The sequence below is a fragment of the Crocodylus siamensis genome, chromosome 4 (assembly GCF_052110815.1).
Source record: "Crocodylus siamensis isolate JL-2025a chromosome 4, ASM5211081v1, whole genome shotgun sequence".
In the NCBI taxonomy this organism is placed as follows: Eukaryota; Metazoa; Chordata; order Crocodylia; family Crocodylidae; genus Crocodylus; species Crocodylus siamensis.
The window spans coordinates 462,461-478,005 of record NC_143398.1 but is presented as its reverse complement, the minus strand read 5'-3'; the positions used below and the strand labels follow the sequence as shown (position 1 = coordinate 478,005).

Sequence of the window (15,545 nt, the reverse complement as noted above, 5' to 3'; positions counted from 1 at the left end):
AGTCAATCATCATGGTGTCCTGTGACCAGTGGGGTCCCCCAAGGCTCTGACCTTGCACCCATACTGTTCAACATCTTCATTAATGATGTGGACATTGGAGTCAGGAGTGGACTGGCCAAGTTCACCGATGACACTAAACTTTGAGGCAAAGCATCCACCCCAGAAGACAAGCGGGTGATCCAGGCTGACCTGGACAGGCTCAGCAAATGGGCAGATGAGAACCTGCTGGTGTTTAACACCGAAAAATGCAGCGTTCTCTACCTTGGAAGGGAAAACCTGCAGCATCTTTACAGGCTTGGCAGTGCTACACTGGATAGCACTACGGATGAAAGGGACTTGGGGGTCATCATTGACCACAAGATGAACATGAGCCTGCAATGCGATGCTGCGGCTTGTAAAGCGACCAAAATGCTGGCGTGCATCCATAGATGCTTCTCGAGCAAATCCCGGGACGTCATTCTCCCCTTGTACTCGGCCTTGGTGAGGCCGCAGCTGGAGTACTGTGTCCAGTTTTGGGCTCCACAATTCAAAAAGGATGTGGAGAAGCTTGAGAGAGTCCAGAGGAGAGCCACGTGTATGATCAGAGGTCAGGAGAACAGACCTTACGATGACAGGCTGAGAGCCATGGGACTCTTTAGCCTGGAAAAGCGCAGGCTCAGGGGTGATCTGATGGCCACCTATAAGTTTATCAGGGGTGACCACCAGGATCTGGGGGAGCGTGTGTTCACCAGAGCACCCCAAGGGACGACGAGGTCGAATGGGCATAAACTACTACAAGACCGTTTCAGGCTGGACATAAGGAAGAATTTCTTTCCTGTCTGAGCCCCTGAGGTCTGGACCAGTCTGCCATTGGAGGTGGTTCAAGCACCTACATTGAACACCTTCAAGAGAAAATTGGATGCTTATCTTGCTGGGATCCTGTGACCCTGGGTGACTTCCTGTCCTTTGGTGGGGGGCTGGACTCGATGATCTCCCGAGGTCCCTTCCAGCCCTGATGTCTATGAAATCTATGAAGCTGGAGCAGCCAGGCGCTGCCAGGTGATAGTGCCAGGCCCAGTGGGAGGGATGAGCCATGGCACACAGACACAAGGCAGAAGCAACCGATTTTGAGGAAAGCAACAGGGAACACCCCAGATGTGGATATAGGACATGGGCTGGGGGTCAACCCCCAGCCCTACTGAGATGTGCCTCAGCCCCCAGGACACCTCAATGACCTTTTTGTCTTGGGGCTTAGGTTAGCAAGGGCCTGGCCACAGGGTTGGAGACTGCCCCGATCTGCTTGCTGTGACTCCCTGCTTCATCGTGTGGGGAGAGTTGTCCCCAGGGGAGACCAGAGTCTTGTCCCTTGGTGCAGGTGCAGCTGCCTGTGCCTGAGGAGAAGGAGTGCAGCTCTGAGAGCCAGATGGGGGAGAAGAAGTGGTCCTGGGGGTCAGAGCAGTGCCTGAGTGAGCACAGGGGGAACTGGAGGGCACCATGAAGATGGGCTGATCTGGAGCAGTCTGCTGTGGCACTGGGGATGTGGGCAGCACTCTGATCCCCCCTCTATAGGGTGCCTGCTGTCCTTGCTGAGCAGTGGGGGAGATGCAGGGCTTGGAGGTGCCAGGGCATGGGATTTCCACTGCTGGCCCACAGCCGCTCCCCACAGGAGCCCAGGGCCCCCGCTGTCCACATCTGCCCACTGGAAAATAATAAAGCTGTCTCTCACTCTGTTGGCTGGGCCCAACCCTCAGTACTGGCTCAGTCCCCGCTGCCCCCTTGATATAGCAGGGCGGATCACTTGGGCACTGTAGGCTGGGCCTCAGGGGACTCTGTCCTTCCCACCCCTTTGCTCAGGACCATCCCTCTCCACTCTTTGCCACCAAGCCAGTTTCTCCACTCTCCCCTCTGGTGCTGGGCAGGGGACTCCCTGCCTGGTCTGGACCACAGGCCTGGGCTTTTTCACCAGTCTGAACAACTGGTGCAGGGAACGAAGTGAAGGGGCAGCAGCTCTGCCCCTATGAGCTTCCCCAGGTGGAGACAGACGGACAGCGGGAGCTAGGACTGACAGACACACAGAGAGTGTATGCGCCTTGCAGGGCAGCGGCGGCTGGGCTGAGGGGTTGAAGAAGGGAGCCGTGGGGGCTTGTATGCAGGAGGGTTGGTACATCCTGTGTTGCAGGGTGTGGGTCACTTGCAAGTGTTGCTGCAGGGTGCCTGGCTCTAGAGCCCCGCTAGTGCCTTCACCCTCCTGCCTCTCCCCTGGACAGCAGTCTCGCCTGCCACGCCATGGTGTTGAAATGAGTAGCGAAGCCTGCCCACAGGGCAAGGCTCACTTTGGAAGAAATCTTCCCTGTATCTGCAAGGCTCCTCCCTCGACTTGGCCCAGTTTTACTCGTGCTGAGACCTCCAGCCCGGGTCCCTGTTCAGGGCTGCAGTGTCCTGGCTCAGGTCTGGTCACTCCTGTGACCTCAGGTGCCAGCTCCTCTGGTGCCACACAGCACAATCTCAAGCTTAGGGTGTTCCCCCGTCACCCACTTTCCATGGTCTCCTCCACCCCTACAGTCACAATCTGGCCCTCCGAGGGGAGGAAATACAAAACCCACAAACTGCAAGGACCCTCCTGGTTCAAGGGCAGGTCCCACACAGGGTTCAGCACACCCCTTGGTGCCGGGCTGCACAGAGAGAAACAGGAGCCACAAGGGAAAGCACCCAGGGTGTTTCACGTGCTTGTGTGTAGGCTCCCAGCTTCCCTTCCCTCTGGGGTGACCCCTCTGCAGTCTGGGCTGTGGTCCTCACACCTCTCACACAGGGCTCTGCTCGGTGGCTTCCACAGTCCCCTTCCTATTCACTTCAGGCACAGGCTTACGCAGGGTGAACGTCACGTCCCCACTCCCTGTATCCGACTGGGACTCCCAGGCGTCCTTCCCCAAGCCGCCTGCTGCCCTCCCCTCCCCGCCCAGCACAGCCCTAGGCCCAGCCGGGCACTGCTGGGGTGACCACTGCCGTGCTCCTGACCCTCCTAACTGCATCCCTAGGGTGCAAGATGTCCTAGGTCCACATCCTGGACAAGTGTCTCATCTCTCAGCCAACCCCAAACTTCTCAGATGGAGGAGCCTGCTGTCCCCACTGAATCCATGAGAAGTACCCAAAGTGACTCATACCCGGCCTAGACCAACGAGCCACTATGAGGCTGTTGCTTTGAGGCTTCAGTAGCTGTGGGGTTGGCACTGTCCGTGTCTCTGTGGCTTGGCGCTCCCAGCACCCGGTCGAGGGCAGTCTCGCCTCGGGGTGCAGTGGGAGTTTCCAGCCTAGCCCCATCTACAAACTGATTCCAGCTTTGTTTCCAAAGAGGGTGAGGGAGATCCTGGGCTGTGACTGCTGAAGGACCCGCTCTTTCACCCTCTTGCTTGCAGAAATGGCCCTAGGACTGTGTTCAACCTCTGAGGAGGTGACTGCATGACATGAGCTGGGGGACTGGCTGTCAAGTTCAAGGTCAAGAGCTGGAAGGAAATGCTGGTCCTGTCTGGGGTGAGCCAGCCCTGTCTGCCTCCAGCTTCAGGCATTTCAGCAAGGACTGACTTGGGGGCTGGAATTGCTGCTGCTGGGCAGGTTGACGTGGCCTCATCCAAAACTGGAACCGGAGAACCTCTGGTACCCACAGCAAGGATCATCCCCTGGAGCCCAGGGGTGTTGCACACAGGCCAGGGAGCCCCGTCATCCAGCCCCAGCTGCTTCTCCCATGTCCCCCCTCTTGGGGCCCTGTCACCCACTTCTGGGGCCAGGGAGAAGGCTGAGCAGAGTGCCACCTCCCCCCCTTGCTGGTCCCAGCAGGTGTTTTCTCCTTCTGGGAGAAAAGGCATCATACTGGACCTTCCTGCCCCACCTTCCCCTGCTCCTGGCAGCCACAGGGCTGGTCAGGGGGCAGCACAGAAGGATGCACCCCCCACACCACCTTCCACAGCAGCCCTGGGCCCCCTCAGGGTGCGGGGCAGGGCAGCGCTTCCCCCTCCAGGAGGACTGCAGGCCCATCTGGGTCCTTTGCTCCGGGCACTGGGAGTTTGGAGTCATGCTGGCTGGGTAGGAGAGTTTGGCTGGCATTGCCCCTGAACCTAGAGCAGAGCCCAAGAGGAGCCTTCTCTGGTATGATTTTTGCTTTGTGTGTGAAGGGTCCTGGGTTCAAATCCCAAAAGCCCCCAGTGCAGTGGTTTTTCCTTCCCCAAGTTACACCATGAACCTGGGCAGCTGCCTCCCTCGCACCCCCTGTCCCAGCCCCCCTTGAGTAGCTTCAGGGCTGTTTGCGTCTGTCCTGGGCCTGGCTGGGAGAGCATCAGCTCCACATCTCTCCCCCTTGCAGCCTCCTGCCCAGCTTTGGGCCAGGGCTGAGACCTGCCAGCTGTGGTGGGGGGAGACTGGGCAGCTCCCCTGGCTGTCGCAGCTTGGCATTGGTCCTTGAGATTTCCAGCCAGGCCGACGGCTCTACCCAAGCAGCACCATGAGTTTTGGCTCCTGCTCAGGGTCACAGGATGAATTTGCCTGGGCTCAGAGAGGTCCCAGGAGCCCAGGGCTGCTCTGAGGGGACAGGCTGGGCTGGGCAGCATGGAGGACCGGGCCTGGAGCAGCTGCAGACAGACTGGGGCTGCCAGGGATGCAGCAGTGAGGGAAGCGACTGGTTCTCCTGTGTCTCCCTGGTCCAGGGGTCGTTCTCACTCCTGGTGTGAGAGCTTATGGCCGAGCCCTGAGCCAGACTCTTCTCCCCAGGCCCGGGCACCCCTCCCTGGTCCTGGCTGACCCTTGGATCAAGGCAGGCTGTTTGCATGCACCTGTGCCAAGGCTGAGCCATATGTGACTGCCAGGCTACACGTCCCTAGTTTGCAGTCGCTTCCTCCTTGTCCCATGGTGCTGGGGGGAGCTCTGGTCAGGGCTGGAAACCAGAGGGCTAATGACAGCCTGGGGGTGTGGGGAGTCCCAGCCCTGCCAGCACCCGCCCTTGGGAGAACAACTGGGAAACACTTGAACATAACCGGCTTCTTGGCCTCGGGCTACGATTCTCGCTTAAAGTGTAAAAGGTTCTGGGTTTAAATCTTGAACAATCCCATTTTTGCTTCTCGCTGTCATGCTGCTCAGGCCTGTGCCCGTTTGCTCCTGATCTCGGCCTGATGACCAGCCCTGCTCGATAGAAACATGCCCCTACCCCCTGGGCCAGCGGCAAGGACCGGGGGCTGGGGGCTTGGAGGTAACTCTGCTCCCCCTGGGCTTGGGTCTCAGCCAGGAAAAGGGGAAAGACTCCAGGGGCCCCGTGGCTGTGTGGGGCAATGGGTGCTGCATCGGGAGACCAAGCAGATGGCTGCTGGATCTTGCCTACCCTAGGGCATCTCTGTCCCAGGGTGAAGCCTGAATTGCCCTTTCGCAGGGAGAACAGCCTGCGAGAGTGGCTCGTGTGTCAACCTGGCTCCCACGGCTTCCCAGCCCCTGCCGAGACCCCCGGGTCCAGACCTGCTGGTGCTGGAATCGGGCTCCTGGCTGGTGTCTCGGCCCCAGGGCAGGCAGGGCCCAGGCCGACGTGGCTGTGAAAGCCAATGAGCCCAGCCCTGAGGGGAGGGTGGAGGAGTCCCAGGTCCCTGCCATGGGCCGTGGCAGTGGGCTGTCTGCGAGGTGTGGGCTGGGGCAGCCCCATGTGCTCTGCAGCAACTCCCACCCGCTCCCGGTTGTAGCCTGGAGGACTGGCCCCCACCCGCCCAGCCAGGACGAGGGAGACTGGGTGGACTGATGGGCGCAGGGCACTGGGGCTTGGCACGGACATCAGGGCCCCGGTGCTCCCAACTGCAGCGCACAGCCCTGCGCGCAGCCAGCTCGCTGCCAGGGCACGATCCTGCCGAGGTACGCCGGCACAGCACAAGCTCGAATTATACAAATGAGACCTGCTAACGCTCGCTCAGATCGCCTCTGTCAAGGAAGTGGCCGGCCTAATATCTCCCTGTCAACCTGAACGCCCACCCCAGCTCTCACTGACAACCACCTGACTAGGGATGAGATGAATGACACACTCAGACGTGTCTGCACGAGACGGCACTGAAGTGGAGACGCAGCTTGAGCACAAAAGACCGGAGGAGCCGGGAAGCGGAAAAAGAAACCGCGCGGACACCAGACGAGCAGTCGGATCACGCACACGCAGTCAGACATCACAGCCCCCCCGAGCCTTGCGCCCGTCGCCGGCCGCACAGCGGAGCTGGCACGGAGGTGAATCTGCCCCTGTGCCCGCTGTGCCCGGGGAGGGGGTACTTGCCCTTCCCAGCGCAGGCTGCTCCCCCAGCCCCCGCCCGGGGGGTTCAACTGGGACTGCGGGCCGCACGCACGGGGAGGGGGTCACTCCCCGCACACATACACGCGCACACACACACACGCACATGCACACACACGCAGGGCCATTTACACGCACTGCGCGCACCCGCCAAGGGCTCCGACTCCCACGGCCGCTCTCTGGCCCGCGGGGGGGTGGGGGGGGGGACACCGGCCCGCGCCTCCCGCCGCGGCAGCTCCAGCCCGCGCAGCCACGCCCCCGCACGGGGCGGGCCGGGGGGGGACCCCTGGGCTGGAGGCTCGGCCCGCCCCGCCCCGCGCCGGGGGGGCTGCGGGGGCCCGGGGGAGGGCGACGGCGGCTGCCCTGCCCGGCGGGAGCAAAGCGCGCCTGCGGGGGGCTCGGAGGAGGCTGCGGGGTGTGCCAGTGCCCAAAGGAGGGGAAAGCCCCCGGGGCGGGCTGGGGACCTGGGGGGGCAGGAGAGCCCCCAGAAGCAGCGCCTTCCCCCCCGGGCATCCCGTCCCAGCCCGAGCAGCCCCCCCCGGGCCCCAGGGCTCCCAGCAGGCATGGGGGGGCTGCCCCCCCCATCTCCGCATGCAGGGAAGGCAGGCTGTTGCCACGGGCTTTGCCCCAGGGGCCAAAACTCGGGCACTTGGGCACCGGCCTTGGCGCAGAAGTGGGGCCCTGTGGCAGGCCACTTGCAGCCCCTCCACGTCCAGCCACGCACTGGTTCTGGGCAGGGCCAAACCACTCGACCCAGCCCTGCTTTCCCGAGGAAACAGCCGAACAGACATCACGTCCACATGAGCTCCGGCTTGGCGCTGCGCCGTGGCCCCTTCTTCCCGCCCCTGCCTGCCGGGGAAGGGGCAAGTGGAAAGCCATGGCCCGGGGACCCACGCTGCCTCGCAGGAGAGGAGATGGCGGCTGTGGGGGGACGGAGGGAGGCCTGGGCCCCCCGCCTCGGGGGCCTGCTCCGGCCTCTGCTCGTCCTGGGGGCAGCAGGTGAGTGCGACCCCTGCTCTGCTGGGGCGCGGGGGCAGGGCCGGGCTGTGGTGGCCGTGTCCAGCCCCAGTGCAGGGGCAGCTGGTGCCGCCTCGTGAACACAACTGCACTGAAAAGTTTCTGCAAGATGAAGTGTGTGTGTGTGTGTGTGTGTGTGTGTCCATGGGAGCCAGGGTACATGGCTCGGGAGTGCACCCAGCCTGAGAAGAGAGAGACCCGGTGCTCTGAGGGTCCTCCTGGCGTGACTGAGACAAAAGGGCTCAGCTAAGATCCAGTTACCACGGTAGTGGTCAACCCAACCTTGAAAGATATTGTGGTCCACCCGGGACAGAAGGTGGCCTTGGTAAAGGAAGCTGAAGTGGTGAAGCCTGAGCAGGAGGGAAACCCCCCTCCAATTGACCCTTCGAGGTTATTTTTCAGGAACTCTCCAGTGCCTGAAGCCTGTAAAGCTCAGCTCAGGGACAAGCTCGGGGCTCAAGCCCGTGTTTTCTCCCTGCATGTCCTGGATGTGGGGGAGGCTGAGGGGGTGGAGCATCACATTCATGTGAGCAACCCTTTACTTTGCACACGGATGCTAGCCTGTCAGGACTGGGGCTGCACTGTACCAGGAGCATGAGGGACACCGGCAACCAGTGGCTTTTGCCAGCAGGGGATTGTCACCCAGCAAGACGCGCTACCCGGTACATAAGTTTGAATTCCTGGCCCTCAAGTGGGCCGTCACGGGGAAATTCCTGGACTATCTGTATGGGACTACCTTCCAGGTGTGGACAGACAATAATCCCCTTACCTGTGTGCTCACCAGCGCTAAGTCGGATGCGACCGGCCAACGCTGGATCGTGGCACTAGCCAACTACACCTTCAGCCTGCACGATCGAGTGGGACGAAAGAACGTGGATGCTGATGCCCTGTCTCGACAACTCCCCTGCAACCCCGGGAGTGTTTGGAGCCCCGAGACAGTGATGATTATTTGTGACCTGCAGCTACAAGACCCTGTGGGGACGAGGGAAAGTACTGGTGGCATGGCTGAGGTGTTGGGGTTGCCCCCTGAGCGGATCCCACAGGCCTGGGTTCAGTACACCACGCTGACTCCCTCTTCGTTGCCCCAGGTCACGGCCACAGAATGGCAGCCGGCGCAAGATCAGGACCCAGATGTGTGAGAGGTGTTGCGTGCCCGGAGATCAGGGAATACCCCCGAGCCCCGCCACCCTTAATAATGCTACCCCAGCAGCCCACCTCCTGTTGAGGGAGCGGGAAAGGCTTCGCTTCTTTGATGGAGTGCTACATCGGGAGGTGCAGGACCCAGAAGGATGGAAATATTGGCAGCTGGTCCCCCCTCAGAAGTGTAAGGCCCTTGCATTACAGGTCTTGCATGATGACTCTGGACACATGGGGGTGGAGCACACCCTGGCGCTAACCCATGAGCAGTTCTTTTGGCCCCAAATGGCTGAGGATGTAAGGACTAAATGCTCAAACTGCAATCAGTGTGTGCGGAGGAAGACCCTGCCCGCGCGAACTGCCTAGACAAGAACTGCCTATCTACACACCATCCAGGCTCAAAACCCATGGAGCTCATGTGGATGGATTTCCTAGCCACAGAAGGGGAGGGGCACCGAAAGGGTGACAGGCCACTTCACCCAATATGCCCAGGCCTTCCCTACGTGAGATCAAACAGCAAGAACAGTTGCAAGTACCGCCCGGGTTACACTGACATGATGTTCGCACTGGTTGCAGCCTGCGTCCACACCCTCCGGGCCAGGGGGAGGTCTCCCACCGACAGGCTCTGGTCCCTGGGCAGCCAGAGACCCTGCAGTGCCTGATCTCGGGGTCCCACCCTGGGCAGCTGGAGGTGACCTGACTGTGAAAGGGACCAGGAGAGAAGGAGCCATGGAGGGGATGTGCCCTAAGGTTGTGATCATGACATGTGAGAGGACCCACACAAGGACATGATGATGCCCGAGAGCAACAACATGCCCCGGGGCATGTTACCTGCTATGCCCCAGGGCTGGAGAATGACAGAGGTGACAGCTGGGACCCACCTCATGTCCTACCTGACCTTCACACTCACCCTGCAGGGCTATGGGGTGCAGATCTGGGTGCAGGGTGAGTGCCCAACTTCACCGCTCCCACCTCTGGACATGCAGAGCCACTCCTGGTGGGGAGGATGTGTCAGATCCTGCCAGGGCCCTGTGACTGCCGTGCTGGCGCAGGCGTCACCCAGGTCCATTTTGAACCGCTCTCCGACCAGTGCCCATTCTGTAGTGAGAGGGAGACGCTGGTGCACCTTGTCATCGAGTGCGCCAGGCTGCAGCCCCTGCACCTCCTCCTCCACAACTTGCTCCCCAAGTTCAGGCTGCACATCATCTCCCCGCACCTTTTGGTTTACACACACCCCATCTGTTGCCCCACCAAGGCCCAGGACCTCCTGGTCGACCTCCTCGTGGTGCTGGCCAAGCTGGTCATCTGGCTATCCAGGCAGGAGGCTCTGGCCGGGAAGGCTCCCGGTGCCCTTGGGGCGTTATTCTTCGGTGTCCTTCGTGCACATCTCCGGGCGGAGCACCGCTGGGCAGTAGCCGCCGGCGAGTGCTCCAAGTTCGCGAGCCGGTGGGCGCTGTCCGGGGTCTCTGCTCAGTGTCCCCCAGGGGAGCACTCGTTTTGACCCTATGACCCGCACGAGCACACCCTGTTTTCTCTTTTGTTATCCCACATATTTATTGATGTTTTTAAGGCACTGGTCGCCTGACCCAGTGGCAGCCCCCACCCCTCACAGTTTTAGGCTTTTTAACCTTTTAAGTTTTTAAGCTTTTAGCCTTTTATAAACCGCAAAGACATCGGCAGCGCTGAACATCAACAGTTCCCCGTCCACTCCTTTTAGTGATGTCTTCTGGTGCTGGTCGTCCCTCGCCTCAGCAGCGACAGCAGCAGCTATGGCAGCAACCAGCTGGACCCACCTCATCGGGAGTTTTACCATCGGATCCGTCCCCACACCCCCTCAGGAGTGCAGGGTCCACGTACACTGCCGGCCACCATCCGCAGGTGGCCCAAAGTGACTAGCAGTCACCACCGTGTAACTTGAGGACATCAAATAGTCCCCAGGCCCCCACATCTCCCTGGGGGCCCAATTCATGCCTCCATTTGGGATCATGGCAGTCCCTCATGCTAACCCCCACTGTCTCCCCTGCCCAGCTGCAGGTCTCTGAGATTCAAATGTTACCAGAGTGGGACAGGGTGCCGTTTGCTGTCCAGCTCCACAACTTCTACCCCCGGGAGGTGCCCCCGATCCAGTGGGGCTGGGACGGGGCCGGGAGCTGGGGGGCAGACCCCGCGCAGATAGACAAGAACGCGGACGGCACGTTCACCGCGACGAGCTTCTGGAGAGTGGCCAGCCGGAGCCTGACCCGGCCGGAGCTGCGCGTGCGAGTGTGCGTCCAGCACGGCCCCGGAGAGCCCCCGAGCGAGAGAGAGCTGAGCCTGGGGGCTGCGGGTGAGGAGGGGCCGTGTCCGGGGGTCCCAGCCCCGCTGCAGGGGTGTTGGGTCTGGGCGGTGTGTGAGGGGCCGGGGAGCAGCCCCTGCCAGGCCGCGGCTCCCCTGACGGGTCCTGTCCCTGCCTCTGCCTCTTCCCTTCCCCAGGGCTCCTGCAGCTCCCGGAGGTGTTGGAAATCTCCTAGCCCAACTCTGTGACCACGGGGAAGAGAGTCATTCTGAGCTGCTTCATCACGGGTCATTTCCTGAGGGAGCTGAGCGTGATATGGCTGCAGGTCATATCCTGCGGGACTCGGGTGAATACAGGGTGGAGCCTGGCACAGTCGTCCTAGCACGGGACATGAAGAGCTTCCACCAGGAGATGAGACTCATTTGCTGGACATCCAGGGACCAGGGAGCAAAGTGCATCTGTTATGTGGGACATCTTGCCCTGGAGACCCCCATTGAGAGTAGTGGCAAATGGTAGGGTGACATAAGATAAATTGTAAGATGGGTCAAAAACTGGCTGGAACATCAGGCTCAGACAGTAGTACTCAATGGCTCAATGTGTAGTTGGCAGCCGGTGTCAAGTGGAGTCTTCCAGGGGTCAGTTCTGGTGTTGGTTTTGTTCAGTGTCCACATCAGAGCCCTGAAAGATGGCATAGAGTGCACCCCAGGCAATTTTGCAGGATACAGTAAGCTTGGTGGGAGTAGTAGATATACTGGAGGGCAGGGCTAGGATTCAGAGTGACCTGGGCAACTGGAGGATTGGGCCAAAAGAAATCTCATGAGGTTGAACAAAGACTAGTGCAAAGTTCTGCATGTAGGATGGCGCAGCCCATTCCAGGCTTGGGCTGCCTGGCTGGGCAGCACCTCTGTAGGAAAGGACCTGGGGGTGATAGTGGACAAGAAGCTGAACATGAGCCAGCAGTGTGCCCTTGTTGCCAAGAAGCCTAATGGCATCCTGGGCTGCATCGGTAGGAGCGTTGCCAGAAGGTCAAGGGAAATTATTCTTTCCATCTATTCAGCACTGGTGAGGCCATATCTGGAGCCTTGTCTTCAGTTTTGGGCCCCCGACTACAGAAAGGATGTGGATAAGTTAGAGAGAGTTCAGCTGAGGGCAACAGAAGTGATTTGTTGGCTGAGAGACATTACTGGTGAGGGTGCTGGAGGGAGCTCACGTGCCCTTGGTGTCCCCCGACCCCTGAGGTGGCAGCAACACCAGCACCAGCACCAGCACCAGCACCAGCAACGATCCGCAGCTGAGGGACAGCTGTGGCAACAAGGAGGTAAGCCGGGGAAGGGAGCAAGTGGGGCCAGGTGGGGCAAGTGGGGCCAAGGGGCTCTTTCCCCCCCCCGATCCCATTTAGCCATGCTGGGCGGGAGCCACACGAACAGGGAGTGCAAACAGGCGCGCTCTTTAGGGGCGCGCCGGAGTTTGCACCAGGGTTCGCGCAGGGAGGCACGAGAGAGGCTGCAGGCAGTGGAAGAGCCAACAGCAGCCGCAGTCGTCTCCAGGTAAGCGCGTGGGGGTGGCAGCATGGGAGCTGTCACACAGAGTGCAGCCAGGGCTCCTGCCCCACGGATGCCTCCTGGCCCGGGGACCGGTGAGGCCACCTGCCTGTGGGGGCTGCCTGGCTTGGTCCCTGGGGCCGGGGGGGACTTGGCAGCGGGGGCTTCTCTCACCTGTCCCACCTGTGCCAGGATTGTGGCGCTGGAGGGGCAGGTGAGAGAGCTCCAGGCGGAGGTGAGCAGGCTGCGGGGGATCTGGGCCGTGGAGGACGAGATTGACGGGTACTTTCTCTCTCTGCAGGGCCCGTCCCCTCAGGCTGTCACCACCCGGGGGTCTGCAGGAGGCGAACGGAGGACGGTCACCTCCAGGGCCAGGCGGCGTCGCAGGCGGCACGCAGCTGCCTCAGCTGTCACCCCAGTACAACTGGGGAACAGGTATGTGGCCCTGGCAGCGCTGGAGGAGACTGGGCGTGAGGAAGGAGGGAGGGAGGAAGCCACACTCTCATCCAGCAAGCCGGCATCCGTACCGCCTGAGCATCATGCAGTGACCCAGAGGAAGAGACGCTGGGTCATCATCATGGGGGACTCCCTCCTCAGAGGAAGGGAGGGGCCCATCCGCCGCACGGACCCCGATGTGAGGGAAGTGTACTGTCTCCCAGGAGCCAAGATTGGGGACGTCACAGGGAAGATCACTGACCTCATCCCGCCTTCCGACTACTATCCTATGGTCCTCATCCACGTGGGAACCAGTGATGTGGCCTGGAGTCGTCCGAACCAGATCACGGGTGACTACATGGTCCTGGGGGCCAAGTTTAGAGAGTTGGGGGCCCAGGTGGTCTTTTCGTCCCTCCTCCCGGTTAGTGGAGGCCATCGGGGCAGAGCGCCTGCATCCGTGAGGTGAACTGGCGCCTCCGGAGTTGGTGTCATCGTGGCGGATTTGGCTTCCTGGGCCACGACCCGCACTTCAGAGCAGAGGGCGTCCTGGGGCGTGATGGTCTCCATCTCTCCCCCAAAGGTAAGAGTTTGTTTTCTTACAGCCTAGTTGACCTCCTCCAGCGGGCTTTAAACTAAGTTGGTCGGGGGATAGGGATCCACAGGAGCCAGAGGCAACTCAACCAGGTGTAGGGCCTGCCCAGGTAAGAGCTCAGGTATATCCCAAGGGACCAGTTGTCTCCCAGGAAGGGGGGTGCCCAGGGCTCCCACAGGGGGATTAAGGTGTCTCTTCACTAATGCCAGAAGCCTGGGGAACAAGCAGGAGGAGCTTGCTCTCCTGCTTGCAAGTAGTAAAATCGACCTGCTTGGCCTAGTGGAGACATGGTGGGATGAAACTTTTGACTGGGCAGTAGACATAGAGGGCTATAGGTTGTTTAGAAGAGCTAGGAAGGGAAAAAAGTTTTGTGGGGGGGTTGCGCTCTGTGTTAGGGACCAGTATACCAGCTCTACCTGCCAAACGGGACCAGAGGAAGGCTTAACTGAGACCCTGTGGGTCAAACTTCAAGGAGGGCGGGGGGAGAGGGACCTGGTGGTAGGGGTTTACTACAGGCCACCACATCAGGAGGAAGAGCTGGATCAGGAATTCTCCCGGCAGCTGGGGGAGGCCGTGTCTGCAAGGGATGTTGTGGTCATGCGGGATATGAATTACCCTGACATCAACTGGGAGGAGCAGGCAGCCAGGTCTAGCCACTCAGGAAGGCTCCTGACGTGCATCCAGGACCTGCACCTCGTGCAGGAGGTGCTCGTCCCCATGAGGGGAAACGCCGTACTGGATCTGGTGTTAGCCTCTGGGGACGACCTGGTGCGGGAGGTGCTAGTACAAGGGGGGCTCGGGGACAGTGATCATGAAATGATCCAGTTTGCTATTCAGAGGAAGGCAGGGAGGGGAACTAGCACAGTGCAAATGCTTGACTTCATGAAAGCCAACTTCATATGTGCTCAGGGCAGTAGTCAGGGAGACACTCGGAGCCCAGAGGGTAGCTAGTATGGGGGCCCAGGAAAGGTGGTCCTTCTCAAGGAGGCTATCCTGGGGGCACAGCAGGACACAATTCCTTTGTCTGGGAAGGTGGGAAAAGGGCCCAAGAAACCTCCATGGCTGAGCGCAGAGATCCAGGCTGGCCTGAGGGCAAAGAAAAAAGCGTACTGGCAGTGGAAGCAGGGGGCAGGGACAAAAGAGGAGTACACCTCCCTAACTCGAGATTGTAGGGATTTGGTGAGGAAGGTGAAAGCAGCTTTGGATCTTAGATTAACTTCTGGGATTAAGGATAACAAAATGTCCTTTTTAAAGTATATAGGTAACAAGAAGAAGTCTTGGGGTAACATTGGACCCTTAACGGGGCAGGGCAGGGCAGTCGGTGATGGACACGCGAGAGAAGGCCAAACTCTTCAACAAGCTCTTTGCCTCCGTGTCCCTGTCTGCTGACAATGGGGCGCTCTCGGGTGACAGCGCAGAGAGGCCCGGGAAGGCTGCGAGTCCCCCGACTGCTAGATCAGACCTAGTTACGGATTACCCATTAGCCTGATTTCTATCCTGGGGAAGATCTTAGAAAAGTTTATTAAGGAGGCCATGCTTGAGGGACTGGCCCAGGCTAACATCCTAAGGGACAGCCAGCACGGGTTTGTTGCGGGTAGGTCTTGTTTGACCAATCTCATTTCCTTCTATGACCAGGTGACCTATCACCTGGACCAGGGAGAAGAGATTGATGTCATATATCTTGACTTCAAAAAAGCTTTTGATCTGGTATCCCACGATCACCTCTTGGCCAAACTGCCTAGTTGTGGCCTTGGCTCCACCACGATCCGCTGGCTGGGAAATTGGCTCCGTGGTCAGACCCAGAGGGTTGTGATTGATGGCAGTCACTCATAGTGGTGCCCTGTGACCAGTGGGGTCCCTCAAGGCTCTGTCCTGGGACCCATCCTGTTCAACATCTTCATTAACAATGTGGACATTGGAGTCAGGAGTGGACTGGCCAAGTTCACCGATGACACCAAACTTTGGGGCAAAGCATCCACGCCAGAAGATAGGCGGGTGATCCAGGCTGACCTGGACAGGCTCAGCAAATGGGCGGACGAGAACCTGATGGTGTTTAACACCGAAAAACGCAAGGTTCTCCACCTTGGGAGGAAAAACCTGCAGCACCCTTACAGGCTCGGCAGTGCTACGTTGGATAGCACTACAGAAGAAAGAGACTTGGGGGTCATCATTGACCACAAGATGAACATGAGCCTGCAATGCGATGCTGCGGCTAGTAAAGCGACCAAAATGCTGGCGTGCATCCATAGATGCTTCTCGAGCAAATCCCGG

The 15,545-nt window shown here is 60.0% G+C and overlaps 1 protein-coding gene across 3 annotated transcripts; it reads left to right on the top strand.

The window, feature by feature from the left end:
* Positions 1-7,282: 7,282 nt before the first annotated feature.
* LOC149865302 (uncharacterized) lies at positions 7,283-15,358 on the top strand. Of its 3 annotated transcripts, none has more exons than XR_016441653.1 (3): positions 7,283-10,757; positions 10,904-12,024; positions 12,549-15,358. XR_016441653.1 is itself a non-coding variant. In XM_090041321.1 (3 exons), exons 1-3 carry the CDS (start codon positions 12,108-12,110, stop codon positions 13,146-13,148), a joined length of 522 nt encoding a protein of 173 aa, XP_089897447.1. In that variant the 5' UTR covers positions 12,038-12,107; the 3' UTR covers positions 13,149-15,358. The 3 variants fall into 3 exon arrangements, 2 of the variants coding, with proteins under 2 accessions (XP_089897447.1, XP_089897446.1); XM_090041321.1 differs by lacking the exons at positions 7,283-10,757; positions 10,904-12,024 and adding an exon at positions 12,038-12,253 and having other exon boundaries at positions 12,549-12,682; positions 12,907-15,358; XM_090041320.1 differs by lacking the exons at positions 7,283-10,757; positions 10,904-12,024 and having other exon boundaries at positions 12,038-13,032; positions 13,285-15,358.
* Positions 15,359-15,545: the final 187 nt, after the last annotated feature.

Coding starts and splice junctions, on each gene's coding strand:
- LOC149865302 (XM_090041320.1), top strand. CDS start 12,276: ATGGGAGCTGTCACACAGAGTGCAGCCAGGGCTCCTGCCCCACGGATG.